Source organism: Lontra canadensis, unplaced genomic scaffold (assembly GCF_010015895.1).
Source record: "Lontra canadensis isolate GAN:19392208 unplaced genomic scaffold, GSC_riverotter_1.0 scaffold150, whole genome shotgun sequence".
Lineage (NCBI taxonomy): Eukaryota > Metazoa > Chordata > Mammalia > Carnivora > Mustelidae > Lontra > Lontra canadensis.
Window position 1 is genome coordinate 87,570 of NW_022631144.1, and position 15,926 is coordinate 103,495.

A 15,926-nucleotide genomic window follows, 5' to 3' on the forward strand; every position below is an offset into this window, starting at 1 on the left:
AAACAGAAAGAGTGGTAAGAGAATTAAGAGGAAGAGCACATGAGTGTGGTTTCTTGAGAGAAAATGAAGATACGGTGATCAGTTGTGTTAAGTGCTGATAGGCTGATTACTTGAGGACCTAAAATGACCATTGGATTGAGCCAAAGGTTCAACAGAAGGCATTGATGACCTTAAGAAGAGCAATTTTGGTGGACAGGCTCGGGGATACCTGGTTGGAATGGGTCCAAGAGAGAGTGGGTGGTGGGGAATTGAAGAAAGAGTCTTCCACTTTTTCTAAAAAAAGAAGATGAAAATGGGGGTAGCTGGAGGAGAACGATGTGGGAGAAAAAAGAACATATTTGTTGATAATAGGAATGATCTAGCAGAGAGGCAAGAATAATTGATGAATTATGGGAGTGGGAATTTCTGGAATAATATCCTTGAGTAGGTGAGAGGAGGTGAAATCTGGTGCCCAGGGAGAGAGGTTGGTTTTGGGTAGCAGCATGGACAATTACCAAAGAAAATGTAGAATGCATCAGCATAAATGCAGCTGGGTAGCTAGGTACATTGAGAAGTTGCTGAAGTTCTCTTCTGGTTATTTCAGTGTGCTCATCCATTTATTAAGCTCCCATTCTGAGCTCAGTTAAAATTGAAAGCTCCTTCCCTGGCTTTATCATTGCTCTCACTTTGAATTCAACAAAACCTGAATAATCCAGTAATTATGGCTCCTTGACTTTCTTCCTCACCAGCTAAGACCTGAAGGAGGGCAGAGAACATGTCACATACTTTATTGTTCCCCAACACTTGGCATAGTGCCTGACATACAACATGCACTCAATAAATATTTGATGAATTGAATTGAATCTAGTATATTTATTTCTTTATACATATACTTTAAATCTGATTTTGCTTGAGTCTTAAAAACTACCAAGATCATAGTCTCTGTGGATTGGTGGGCAGATTTTTTGTATCTCAATCCATTCTGCTAATCATTGTATTAGCTATTTATTATTGAATTCAATATTTATGAAAACTTAAAAGCTTTGCTCATTTTTACAAAAGTTTGGACCTTGGTTGGGCCATAGCAACATCCTCAGAAGGGTTATAATATGTGAGAAGATGCAAATAGCTCCTTTGATAATTGACAGTGTTCAGTTTGCCCAATTCCCTTTTATTTTTTAAATAAAAGGGTGAATTCCCTGTAATTGACATACCATAATCTGAACCGGTAGAAGTCAGTGAGAAATCCTAGAAAGAACCACCTAGAAAGAAAGGATGTACAACCAACTGGCTATGTGCTGTGGTAGAAAATGTGCCTCCCTACCTCTACCTAACATTTTATTAAGATTTAGATAAAGAGGAAAAAAAGAATCTGCGATTGGATTGATTTCCTACTGTTCATCTTTTTAGCAAGCTTTAGGTGACACTAAAATCAAGAAGTGTAATAGTTAGCTAGGTCATACAATGTGAACGAAGTCTGTCAATACTTTTCCAGCAGGAAATTCAGTGAAGTGTATTGTTGAGGACACAGACTTGGACTTGGATTTGCATCCCACCTCATAAAAGACCTAGTTTCCTGACCTGTATAATAGAAAGAGAACACAATCGATGTTATGGAGTAGTTGTGAGCTTTAAATGACCTAATGCCTATAAAAGTGCAATACAACCCCCAGAAGATCAGTAATGTTAGTCACTATTATTTATTTTCATGACAATAACAACTTTCAAAAAGGCAGGCTGCAACCTACTTTGGGTTTCCCTTTTTCTTCTTTGGTTAACCTTTACTCTTTGCCTAGTATACTTCCTTTTTTTCTCTAATCCTGGCCTTTCTTCTCTGACCATTTTTCTTCCACTATAGAAAAATCGATGGGACCAACGAGGAAGAAGATAACACTGAGTTGAATGAAGAAGGAAGGCCAGTGCAGACTTCCAGGCAGACGCCCCCACTCTGCAACTGCTACTGCTGTGGCCTCCCCAAGCGTTACATCATTGCCATCATGAGCGGGCTGGGATTCTGCATTTCCTTTGGGATTCGGTGCAATCTAGGAGTAGCCATTGTGGAAATGGTCAACAACAGCACTGTCTATGTCGACGGAAAACCAGAAATTCAGGTCAGTGTCTGTGTTTGGTGGGGGCTGTGCAAATACTTGGCTATAGGAAAGAAAGCACTGCCCCTCTTCCATTGAAGTGACAAAAAGGTAGAATGGCTACCATGTGCCAGGCACTGTGCAAGGTGGAGGAAAGAGAATGATGAGCAGCACGGGCTGGGCCCTTATCACCATAGAGATGTACAAGTAAGTCAGCATAATTCACAGTGGTAGTGCTATGTTGGAGGTGTTCAGAATGCTTGGGGTCACATCAGAGGATGCTGTGCCAGACTTGGATATCATGAAAGAATTCCCATAGAAAGTGATGGCTGGTTCTGAAAGATAAGGAGGAACTGACAGACAAAAGGTGTTTCCTTGAGGTGGGAAGAAGAGCGCTTGAAGAGAAAGGAACATCTTGTGGTAAAGACTGTAGGAGAGAAGGGGAGGGAGGCAGAGAGGAGGAAAGAGAGAGAGAGAAGGAGGGAGAGAGGGGGGAGAGAGAGAAAATGATGTTATTTAGGAACTGAGATAGGAGTTCATCTTTTCTGAGCCATGGACCCATTTGACAATCTGCTGTAGACTTATGAATCCTTTGTCAAAATAATGTTTTAAATTCTTTCAATAAAATGCATGGGATTATAAATGAAACTAATTATATTGAAATACATATATCAAATTATTGAAAAATAAGGTTGATATAGAAACATATGGGCTTCTTTATGAACCCATCAGATGACAAAATTTAACAATGGGTCTAAAATTACTGTACCTTTGGTGTGCCTGGGTGGCTCAGTCAGTTACTTATCTGCCTTCCGCTCAGGTCATGATCCCAGGGTCCTGGGATCTAGTCCTACATCACGGTCCTTGCACAGCGGGGAGCCTGCTTTTCCGTTTGCTTGCCACTTCCCCCTGCTTGTGCTCTCTGCCTCCCCCAACAAATAAATAAATAAAATCTTTTAAAAAGTGAAATATAATTACTATAAGTTTGAAGTTTGCAGTATAAACCATAGTTTAAGATAGTGGTGACAACTGTCATATGAACAGATTCATAATTTCCACTAGTGATGGAGTCACAGGTACTGATACTACTACTGTGGTTTTTTGCCTACATTCATAATCACAGGAAATGCTAAATTTCAGCTACCAGTTAGTGAAAATAAAAATGCCGAATTTTCCCACCAAAGTTCACAGGTCTGCAACCTTCTATCTTTGGATTAAACGCTGAGAACCCCTGTAGGAGAGTAGAGCATGGCAAGCATCAAGACAGGGGGACACCAGTGTAAATAGGGGTTAGGCCAGGTAACGACTGGTAAGCCATGTAGGGAGTCATGGGTGGGCTTTGTGCAGGGCCCACTGTATCCAACCAGGGGTCTCCCAGTGGACTGGGATTGGAGTGAGTAGAAGCAGGAAGCCCAGTTCAAAGGCAGTTGTAGTCACAAGCAAGCATACTCTGATGTGACTTAAGAGCATTGAGGAGGGTGCACGAATGCAACTAACGAATCATTGAATATTACATCAAAAACCAATGATATACTATATGTTGGCTAATTAAATTTATATTAGAAAAAAGCACTGTTTTTATGAATCACTGGAAAGATGAAATCTGGCTTGCTTCTTACATAGTAGACCTAGAGAAGTATTGAGGCAATGGGGAAAACCCCCCTAAAATGTATGCCCAGTGCATGCATGTCTCATTGTATTGAACATACGCCCGGGAATGACTTGTGTGGAGGTACACCAGTTCGCAGAGAGGCACCTAGGTCTCTGGTCCCTGAGTATATGTGGAGAAACACTGACATCAGAGTTTCCCCACTGCTGTTTGGTCACTGTCTATAGCCTGTGCCAGGAAGAAGGTGTCATATGAAATGGGAGCTTTTATTATACTGTGTCCTATGTGAGTCTCCAAGAGGGGGCTGTGGTGTGCATTATTTCCTGGACTTTATTGTCGAACACCCTCTTTCATGCCACAGCTATTAGCATTACCTGGAACAGTTCCTGCTAAGCGCTGGTTTGGGAAAGTTTGATTCTTATCCACTAAAAAGAAGTCGTTAGTTGGCCCTGCAGGCTTTTTTTTTTTTTCTTTTAGCTAAGCGATTTTTCTGCCAGATGAAAAGAGAACAATGGAGAGCCTGCTAGCCTCTTTCTGATGCTGCAGCTGAATTTGTTCTCAAAGGATATGCTAGTTGTTTATTTTTTTGGTTTGGAGGGAGGGCAGGAGAGGTATGATGCGGCAAGCCATGCATTTTTTAAATAAAGAGTGATGTATATTAGTGAGATTTCAGATGTGTATCACATGCATTCTCCCAGCCTTTTGTGAGCAGGGCCAGCTAATTAAAACTTGTCTGCTGAGGCCCAGATCAAAATGAGATGCTGATTTGTGTTTGTTTGTTGCCTGGAAAGATAGGCCTAGGTCAACAGAGTCTGCTTGGAGGCATATGGAAAAGAAATTTTTGATAAATCTAAGGAACAATACTAGTGTGTGCTCTCTGGTTTCTGTAGTTTTCCCTTTGGAGTCTTAGAGAAACTGATTGAGATCTAAAATATGCTTTGCATAATTTCTTCTGGTCTCAAAAATAGGAGTTGGGGAGCATTTCGGAAGCTCTAGGACAACTCCCAATTTATAGCAGGCCATTTCTCTCTGACTCAAATAGAACAAAGCTTACATGTCAGCTGAACCTGATGACAAAGATTTTACTGGTATTGTTGTTTATTTGGTTTTTCATTTTATGGGAATGGGGAACTACATATTTTTCACTGAGATATTTTGAAGTCCTCATTTTCAAAAGAGGAGAGAAGTAAGCAGTATGAGTATGTAGGTCTTGCAAATATTTAGGTTATACTGTACTAGTGGTATACAGGGTAATTTTAGCTGATGTGTGAATACTCACTTTTAGTTTAATAATTATGAATTTTAAAACACGTGAATCACTTAGAATAGCATCTGACATATGGCAAGCAATAAATGACTGATGTTTGAGAAACTTCGTGATTATCTCTTTTTACCTTCAGGAAAAGTCCAAACTCCTTCCCATGAATCATGAGTCCTGTAGAGTTAAGAGCATGGGCTTTCGAATTGGCCAGACCTGGTTTCACACTTGACTTCTTTTGTTTATTAACTCTGGGACCTTGAACAAGTTGTCCTTATGTCCTGGTCAGGGATTGCTGGTTGCAAGGAATAGAAATGCAGTGAAACCAGGTCAAGTTAAAAAGGGAATTATGCGGGACACCTGGGTGGCTCAGTCGGTCAAGCCACTGCCTTGGGCTCAGGTCATGATCCCAGGGTCCTAGGATCAAGTCCCACATCGGGTTCCTACCTTGGCAGGGAGCCCACTTATCTCTCTGCCTCTGCCTGCCGCTCTGCCTGCTTGTGTGCTCATGCACTCTCTCTCTCTCTCTGACAAACAAACAAATAAATAAATAAAATCTTAAAAAAAAAGAAATTATTAAAAAAAGAAAAAAGGAATTATGTTAGGGCTGTATGGGATCTCATGAGAGTGAAGGGCAGAAAGCAGGTCTGATGTGTGTATTTGTGCAGTCCGTGCCCTGGACAGTGGGAAGCCCAGCCTGTGGCAGGACTGAAATCCTGGCTGTACTCCATGAGGGGCAGAAAATGAGTCTTTACCTAATTCTTTCCAGGGCATAAACAGAGGCTCTGCCAGGAAGGGCAGAGTGGAGCTGGCCCTCCTGGGAATGAGGAAATCCTTAGCTAAGGTCTCCAGCTTGCTTGTTCCATACAGTGCCTCATCTGCTTCTCTCTGAGTATGTCCACTGTCCTAGGTCTCTCCATGGACTCTTTTCTTTCCTTTTCCATCACTTCACATGTCCGTCCTCCATAGTGAAGTGTCTTGCTCAGGAACTGACTTACTTGGCCTTGAAACTAAAACTAAACTCAAAGTTTCAGTTCAGGTGTTCAGTCTTGTCTAAGTACAATTTCTGGGTTCAGATTGGGGAGAAAGACACACATACATGGGGCCATTATGATTCTAATGGGGCTCAAGTGATGAAAATCCGTTCTCAGCAGGCCCAAGTGCTGTTTGACATGTATGATCTCCTTCAGAGAATACCTGGAAACACAGTCCCTCAGAGAGGAAAGTATGAGCAGGAGACATTTTGATTGGTAATTAGCCTTTGGAAGAAGTGAATCCCTCTGCCTTGGATCTTTGGCTCCTTGGCTCATTCTGTGATTCAAGGCAAAGATGTCTAATCTCTCTTTCTTAGTAAGAAAGTCAAGTTATACAAACAGTGCAAAGAATGTAGTTTTTTGGGTCAAGCCAAAAAGAGATCGTGATCTTGGCTCTCCTTGTAACTAGTTGTATGACTTTGGGCAAGTCAGTTAGTCTCTTCAAGCCTTATTTTCCTCATCTACAAAAGAAGAGCCAAGAATTACCTCTAGGTGTTGTAAGAATTAAGGGAGGGAATACATGGACAGTGCCTTAATAAAATTATGTCCCTCTTTTGCTCCAAGCTTCTAATGGTTTCCATCTCTCTTTGATTAAAAGCCAAGGTCCTTTTGGTGATTTCAAGGGCCTCTCATCATTTGAACCTCTCTTACTTTAACTCTTATTCTTGTGTCCTTCACTCATTACCACCCAGGTATCCTGACATCTTGCTGTTCCTCTAACCTCAGGGCCATTGCACTTGTTATTTTTCTGCCTTGAAAGTTCTCTCAGATAATTATTTGCTCCTTTCTTTCCTTTAGAGCTTTACTCAAAAATCACCTCCTCAATGAAGCCTTCCTTCTCTATCTAAAATTGTGCTCTACCTCACTCCTATCCTGCACTTCCTGTCCCCCTCCCTGCCTTATTTTTTCTCCTCATCCCTGATCACCATCTAACACAGGCTGTACTTGTTTATTTGTTAACTAGCTACTGTTCCTACTGGCATCTTTGTGAAAATAGCAATTACTCTTGTTCTGTTCACTGTTGTATCCCCAGGGCCTAGTACAATGTGTGGCAAATAGTAGCAGAGAGTAAAAATTTGGTGAGCTGATTTGAATAATGATTGTTAGTTTCATTTTACTCTCTCTCATTTTCTTTTTCTTTTTCTTTTCTTTTTTTTTTTTTGAGTAATATCTACCTAACATGGGACTTGAACTTATGACCCTGAGATCAAGTGTCACATGCTCTACCAACTGATCAGGCAGGCACCCCAGTTTCATTTTATTTATTTATTTATTTTTAGATTTTATTTATTTACTTGACACAGGGAGAGAGAGAGCACAGGCAGGGGAAGCAAGTTCCCTGCTGAGCAGCGAGCCTGATGCAGGGCTCTATCCCAGAACACTGTGATCACACCCTGAGCCAGAGGCAGATGCTCAGCCAAATGAGCCAGCCAGGAACCCCAGTTTCATTTTACACTTAAACTTCAATTTCCTAATTGGTAAAATGGGAAATATGGTATAGAGGAGGCCAGTGTTACATGGACTGTGATCTCCTAGAACATGAAGGCAATTCTTGTTTGAGTTAGTATTTGCACTGTCTAGCACCTGACCTGGCACACAGGAGGCACTAGGTGAATGTTGAATAAATGAGCAAATAAATACGTAACAACTTGTGATGGGAAAATAAACCAACAGAAGTTGATAAGGCGTAATATGTTGATAATTAAGAACCTTTCCTCCATAACAGGAACACCTTCCATTTTGATATGATTGCTTTTTAAAAAAGATTTTATTTTTAATGGACTATGTCATATAGACTTATTTTTAATGGACTATGTTAATATAGTCCAGTACCATACAGGTTTTATCATGTGAGTAGTAGGGGCTTGCCTCTAGATTGCAAGATGTCTTTAATGCCCTTGAAATTCTGTAGTAGATATTTGAGCAATAAGTATTCAAGACAGACCAAGCCTCCTCAAGGAGCAGTTGAATTCTCTGGTACTAAAGGTGTTCAAGCAGAATCTCTACACCCAATGTGGGGCTCGAGCTTACAACCCTGAGATCAAGAGGAGCAGTTCTAGGGACTGAGCCAGCCAGGTGCCCCCAATCCTTTACAAAGCCATTCATGTATTCCTTCATTTGGCAAATATTTACTTGCACCTTCTATGTTCCAGAAATTTATTTTAGGTACTCAGGTTATAAAGCCAAAGGGACATGGCTGTTCCCTTAGAGTTGCTAGCCACCAGTGTGAGAAATGGACATGTGAATGGCTAGTTCGAGAACAGCACCCAGCATGGGCCATGGCTGTAAGGACAGAGGTCTGTGGGACAAGTGCAGGAAAAGGTGATCACTTCAAAAGGGAGCTGGGGAGCTTCCTCAGAGGAAGGAACATTTGCAAAGAGTCTGAAAAGAATGAGTAACTTTCGGAAGAAAGGGAGGAAAGGGGGCCTAGCCCTGGAGAATCACATTTTCAATGGCTTAAGGGTTGTGTCATTATTAAGTGTGTGTGTATATATATATATATATATGGATCTACTACATACATATATATGTATTTAAGTTTGTACATAATCTCTCCTTGCTCTCACTAGAAGACAAGCTCAATGATAGCAGGGACTTTGTTGTATTTGTTGCTATATCCCAAGCATACAACAGCCCTCCACAAATATTTTTTTTAAAGATTTTGTTTATTTATTTGACAGAGAGAGAGAGAGAGAGATCAAAAGTAGGCAGAGAGGCAAGCAGAGAGAGAGAGGGAGAAGCAGGATTCCCACTGAGCAGAGAGCCTGATGCAGGGCTTGATCCCAGGACCCTGAGACCGTGACCGGGGCTAAAGGCAGAGGCTTAACCTACTGAGCCACTCAGGTGCCCCCACAAATATTTGTTGAATAAAGGAAGGAAAGAAGGACCTGGTGGGTTGTTATGTAGGATCATTGGTGAAAAATGGTTGTCAAGGGTTTTCTTACAAACACAACCATATCTAATTTCTCATTTCAGACAGCACAATTTAACTGGGATCCAGAGACAGTGGGCCTTATCCATGGATCTTTCTTCTGGGGTTATATTGTGACACAAATTCCAGGTGGTTTCATTTCAAATAAGTTTGCTGCTAACAGGTAAGGCAAACTGAAATAACACAAATGAGGTACACATCATAACATGATTTTGTGTTTTTATAAAATCTGCATAGTTTGCTCTCAATTTAGAGATGCAGAAGGAAAGACAGGAGCCATTCCAATAGATGTGATTCACAGATATTGATGTGATTCTGTTCTTAAGTGTCTCTTGTTATTTACTTTTTTGTCTAACTTAATTTATCTTGCAACTCTTTTAGTGATTATGTAGTAAAAAGAGCAGTTGAATCTGAATCAGAAGAAATGTTCCTGGATACTAAATAACTCAACTTGGTGACCTCTAGAGTCACTTTTTTTTTTTTTTCTTTTCTGGGTCTTTTTCCTCATCTGTGAAATAAAGTATGGTTTTGATTGTGTTTGAGTTTCCTTTGACAAGTGACATTCTGTGATCCTATATACTATATTAAAATAGTTCAGTACCATATAGATTTTGTCATATGAGTAGTAGGGGCTTGCCTCTAGGTTGCAAGATGTCTTTAATAACCTTGAACTTCAATCCTAGGTGTTTGAGCAATTAAAACTACCCAAGACAGAATGAGCTGCCTCAAGGAGCAGTAGAGTTCTCTGTCACTACAGGCATTCAAGCCAAAGAAGATGGCCTCTTGGAGGATACATAGGGTGTATATGTAGCTGCACAGGGGTTTACTAAATGTCTCAAGTTTCCTTCCAATTGTATGTTCTGTGTCACAGTACATGTATGGATTTCATGAACCATATGTTTTATAAAACAGTTTCTCAAACTTTAAAACATAACTCATTAGATGGTAATGAAATCAACATGTGATTTACCAATGAACATTTTCTAAAAAAGGACAGAAAAATAGAAAAGAGGAAAACCAAATAGAATAAAATAGAATAGAAAATATCTTAATTCATTGCACACTTAAGTATCGGTTCTTGAAATTTGTTTTGGTTACATTTGTGAGTATGATTATGTTTTGAGTTGCAATATAAAATATATTTTGTTTTATGGGTTAAGGTAAAAAAAGAAAGTCAATACCATAAGATCTAAATATGTACAAGCATGACTTTATTTACTTACATTCTGGTCTAATTTGTGTCCTTCATTTATTATCACTTATCTATTGTATTCTTTTCAAAAAGCGATAAAATACTGGCTCATATGATCTCAGGGGTGACTGCTTATACTTCTGCCATAAAAGGAAATCACGCATATTTCTAACATGTTAAAAGGGCTGAAGCATCATTAATGTGTGAGAAAAGAAGAAAATGCTGCTTGCTCTCTTTTCCCAGGATACTCTGGCCCAGGCAGGGAGAAGGCATGGGGGACTGGGCAGCAGGCTGGGGGCTCAGACAGGTACATAGCTTGTTTTGTGCTTGGCTTGTCCCAGGATACAGACTGCTTTCTGACAGTATGGCCTTTTGGTAAAGTGACAATAAAATTGTGAAGCAGGAGACACAATCCAAATGTGTCAATGTCATGTGGTAATAGAACGAGTCAGTTTGGTAGAAGCAAGCAGAATCATGCATCTCCAGCAAGCTCACCTCATGTTGGTCAGTCTCCAGCTTTAGGACCTCATTTAGGAAGGATATTCCCATATTGGCAACAACCTGCCTGTAATGGGTCCAGGGATGAGCTCAGGATTCATAGCTGCCCAACAGTCTAGCTTGGGATATACCAGATCCTAACACAATATCTATTTCTCTTTTTATTAATTTCCATGGTGATTTTCCATGAATGGTGAGGTTCATTCCTGATGTCTGACTGAAGCACCATATCCATAAGTGTGCCTGCCCCCTAACACAGTGTTTTGGTCCCTCAGGGTCTTTGGAGCCGCCATCTTCTTAACATCAACCTTGAACATGTTCATCCCTTCAGCGGCCAGAGTGCATTATGGCTGTGTCATGTGTGTCAGAATCTTGCAAGGTCTAGTGGAGGTAGGAGATTCTTTCCTTAATGGTTTTTGCTACTGCTAGTTAAAGTATGGTCCTTTAGATAATTCAGCTTCTAAAGAAAACTGCTTTACTGAGTTTTCTGGTCTTCTACCTTGTCCTGCTATTTCCACTCTTCAGTTTTAACTACTGTCACAAATGCTTTAATTAGAATGCCTGTGTGATTACAAACGTATACACAATAAAGGACCGTTTCATAGAGTGCAGAATTTCACATGAGGAGACAGGAATGATCTTAGAGGCAATCTAACCCAACCCCTGTCATTTAATGAATGATGAAACTGAAGCCCAAATATGATAGTTCACATAGCAGTGGCCCTTTCCACTAAAACAATTTAAATGGATTTATTAATAAATCTGTAAATTTCCAGGATGTAGTATTACACAGAGATTTAACTCAGGGACCTGTTGAATCATTATATTGTACACCTAACCCAATATAACACTGTATATTAACTACACTGGAATTTAAAAAATTAATAAGAAAATAAAAATGTGAGTCTAGAAAAAAAATGTAAAAGCCAGTACTTCCTCAAGAGTAGTACAAAAACAGATGGTGAGCTAAATCAGGCAATAGTTTCCTGAGCCCTGATGTAGAGCAGCGTTTCCCAAGCTCAGTCATTCACCTCTAAACTCCTTTGCTTCTGTTGTATTCATGTACAATTTGTACTATTATTTACCTACAGTTTTTCCCTAGATCAATTCATTAAAACACACACACACATACAAGAATCTTATCACAAGCAACAATATCTTTGAAATCATGGGTTTCATGCATCAGTTACATTGTTTCTTAAAGCCTATTAGAATATATATGCACCAGTAATGGGAAAAAAATGTCATTTGTTGTAGCAACTCAAATCCATCTCTAGTTCCACTAGAGGGACATATACCAGACTTTGGAAAATAACTGATGGGTGGAAAGAACTTGCTATTAACAGCCATGAAGACTAGAATGTAGTCACTTCATGGCTCTTGGCCTCAGGTTCTGTATCTTGAGGGGATGGACCAGCTGATTGCAGAAATCTCTTTCTACACCAATATTCTATAATAATATGAAATATAAAGACTCCTTCCCCATTCCCCACCATCCTTGCATTGGAACTGATATTCAAATTGAAGCATCTGTGCTGTGAGTTAAAATAGCTGACACAAGCTACTTGGTATTCATGGTTTAGGTTTTATCTTGTAGCCTCTCTTAAAGAAGCAGGGTCTATGTTTCAAACACAAACAGAAACTGGAGTCAAATCAATAATCTATTTTCAACTTTTTGCCAGGGTGTGACCTACCCAGCCTGCCATGGGATGTGGAGTAAGTGGGCACCACCTTTGGAGAGAAGCCGACTGGCTACAACCTCTTTTTGTGGTAAGTGTATTAGAATCTTAAGTTTTACTTAGGAATGCTTTGTCTTTAAGTGAAGACCCTACTATGTAGGATTTTTTTTTTTTTTTTTTTTGCATAACAGAAGTCCAAATGTGAGTGATTGCTGGTGCTGGTTTCACTGCTCAGTCATCCATCAGGGCTTGACCATGCTCTGATTTTCTATTCTGCTGTCCTCGAAGTGATAGCTCTTTACTCTCCCACTTGTTCCTCTGGTTCACAAGAGGGTTGTTACAGCTCCAGGCATCAAGCCCACATTCCAGGCAGGAAGAAGTGGAAATGGTTGTCCTAGCCACATCTGTTCAGCAAAGCATATGCTTTCCAGAAGCCCCTTATGAGGCTTCCACATATTTCCTTGGCCCTAATTGTGTCAGATTCTTTAGCAACTGCAGAAGCAGCTAAGAAACCAAGTGCTGTCCTCGCCAGCACCATAAGTAGAGAAAGGTCAAAAAGAAGGGGTTGAAAGTGGTTGTTGAATTAGCCAACAAATGATATTTGCTGAGGTCAAAAGCAGAAAAGAGAGAATCATTAAGCCTTTTGCTCCTCTTCTTTTTACAGAAAGAGAAGTTGAAACTAAAGTTGGAAGTTTTGTTTTATTGAATGGAAGTCAAGGTCCAAGGTCACACTGGACATGGAACAGGAGCTAGACTACCTGATTCTTTTTTATTTTTAAAAATTTCTTTGTCTATTAGAGAGAGCAGGGGCAGAGGGAGAGGGAGACTCCCTGCTGAGCAGGGAGCCCCATGCGGGGCTCGATCTCAGGATCCTGGGATCATGACCTGAGCCGAAGGCGAACACTTTACCTACTGAGCCTCCCAGGCACCACTAAACCACCTGTTTCTTAATTCAGAACTTTCCTCACTACACACTACTATGTACATACTGTCATAGAGATCTTTTAATTAATTTTAACCTTTACATTCCAGATGAAAATGGAGGCCATCCATCTTACCTGAAAGCATATTAGTGGTCCTTAAGTAATGAAGTGACTGTAAATTACTGGGTCACCAAACTTCACCTTGTTAATGTTGTCTTATTCCAAGTCATGTTTCTGGGACTGGCCCTCTATGGAACAATCAGTGTTTGAAGGGTCTCCTGGATACCAATCAATAACTTAACAAGGACAGTGGATGCTGACACCATCAGCACAGTTGTTAAACGTATTTTCCAATATTTTTTTTTTATGGGGAAGGGGTTCAGGAAGATAAAAGTGCCTCAGGCCATGAAAGTCACAATGGGGATTGGGTAAAATTAGTATCAGAATTTAGCTCTGCCTAGTTGTTCAAGCTAGTGTGTCTTGACTAGGAAAAACCAACCTGTATTTCTTAGGGAAAGGAAGAAATAAAGCTTCTTAATTTCTGTGAATATTTTCATTTATTTCTCCCTTGCTCTTTCTCTTTACCTCCTTGAATAATAATTATTCTTGTTATTATAATATAGATTATTATTATTATGTAGAATCCCTGGGACTTTGTTGTGAAGTATTCACCAATGTGCCCAAATTATGCCTAGCTTGGAACTGCATGCACTGTTGAGATGTCTTTGCATCTTTAGCCTCTCTTGTCCTTAGAAACCATTTCTGTCCTCTTGTTTGTAGTTAAGATCATCTCCATTTCTACTACTGACCTGTGCCAACTCTAGAAGAATATAAGATTCTGACCTTATGAATTGTCAAGTCCTTGATCTTATTTTCTTTGGATGGTTTATTTATAAGGCTTTTTATTTTGATTCGCCAGCAAAGCAAGAATGACTAGCTGCCACACCCCATTCTTAGCATCTTTATAACCCTTCAAGGGCTGGTTTAAGAAATGTTTGACTCTCAAGGAAGGTTACCTGATCAAAGTCATAAGCTTTATTACTTTTCCCAGCTAAGGTGTGGTCTTGGTTTGAAAGAACAGCCAAGTGTCATTAGAAGGAAACCCAAATTTGGGGTTAATCCATTCTTACACAAAAAATATTGGAGTTGGCAGGTATTTTAGGAAATATCTAGTCGAGTTTTCACAGCTAGTGAGGACAGAAGTGGGGATCTGCCCACTCCTAATGGCTAATCCCTCACCCCCACGCCATTCAACAATCATTGGAGGGCTCCTCTGTCCTCCACTGTCTGCCAACAGAGGGATCAAGGTGCTGTGAGCTCCCCCAGGGCTGTCTGGATGGCACGCCCCATTGAGGTATGCTCAGGGGCTGTGAGTGTGACAGATTATAGTCAGCCATGTCTCGAAGGATGAGGAAGAGTTTTCTATTAGACAGAGAAGGACAATTTCAAGTGTAAAATTTCCCCTATGAGAGAATGCTTCCTACTATGAAGAATTAATGGGAGTTTTGGAGTGGAGGAGGTAGGACCAAATTATTAAGTAGTTACAGATAAAGGCTCTGGATTCCTACAGACTTAGTTCCTGTCACCCACACCTGTGTGACCTCAGGAAATTTATCTGCCCTTCCCCCACCTTGGTTTCCCCTATAAATGAGGATGATATTGGTACCAACACCAAGAGTTTGAAAGAAGGGTTAAGTAGAATCATGGCTTTGGAATCCTCAACATAGTAGTGGACACACAAAAAGCACCCAATGCCTCTTAGGTGGTGGAGTTATCCCTGGACCCTCATTGTCCTGGGCATTTCCCTACCCCTTACTTCTAGCAACTTTGGTCCAGGGAAGACCACCTTCTCCACACCCACAGCAGAGTCAGGCCTGCAGATCTTTCTAAGCAATGTGCCTTGGAATACTTGTCTTACTGGTTTGTGGAAGTCTGAGCCAAAAAAAAAAAAAAAAAAAAATGCATTGTCATTCTGTATATCACAGTCACTTGATAGTTGGGGTTTGTGTGGCACGGATTACAGCTTACAAAACATCTTCACACACATAGTTTATTTAATTCTCAAACATCTCTGTGAGATAGAGATGTCTTTCCCATCTTCTACCCGAGAATAATGATTCTGAGAGACTGAGAGACTCCCTCAGGTGTCATGATGTCCGGATTTAGGATTCCAGGTTGGGCCTTTCATGGCCAGTCAGGCCCAGCTTGGAAAGATGGGATTTCATCTCTTTCTGTGGAAGATCCCCAAACTCCCATTTCCTGAAGGTCTCCTAGGCTTTGAAACAGAATTTCCTGTTGCTACTCAATTTCTGAGCAAGAATTTTTTTCATTCACATCCCAGAGGGAATTTGAGGGAGTAATTTTTTTGATTCAGTTAATACTGATCGGGAGTTTTTAGGGCTCATGTCTCTATAGCAGATTATCATGGATCTGTAGGGGATGGTGGAGCCTTTGGGATCTTGTCTAGACAAGATAAATAACCACATATATGAAAGTATTTATAAGGTTAATTGTTTTTACAAAGAAATAGACTTTAAAATGGGCCCATTCCAGAGGTAGGTGGAGAGAGCAGCCTTCCTGTTCATTCTGCCATCCTGGATTAGAATTGTTTCCTGATTTTTAAAAAGAAATCAAGACTCTAAAAAGTATGATTTTTTACTAGTTTGAAGTCCTCATTTAAAGACAGTGGTGATAATTCTCCTCAACTGTGAGCTCTGGAAGGCAGGTTCATTTGT

At 40.3% G+C, this 15,926-nt stretch overlaps 1 protein-coding gene across 1 annotated transcript in view; it reads left to right on the top strand.

The window, feature by feature from the left end:
* Positions 1–15,926, top strand: part of SLC17A8 (solute carrier family 17 member 8) — a 45,401-nt gene that overhangs the window by 13,596 nt on the left and 15,879 nt on the right. The window contains exons 2-5 of the mRNA XM_032844325.1: positions 1,838–2,090; positions 8,944–9,062; positions 10,865–10,979; positions 12,272–12,359. Of these exons, the coding sequence (XP_032700216.1) occupies positions 1,838–2,090; positions 8,944–9,062; positions 10,865–10,979; positions 12,272–12,359 (575 nt within the window). The remainder of the gene's footprint in view (positions 1–1,837; positions 2,091–8,943; positions 9,063–10,864; positions 10,980–12,271; positions 12,360–15,926) is intronic.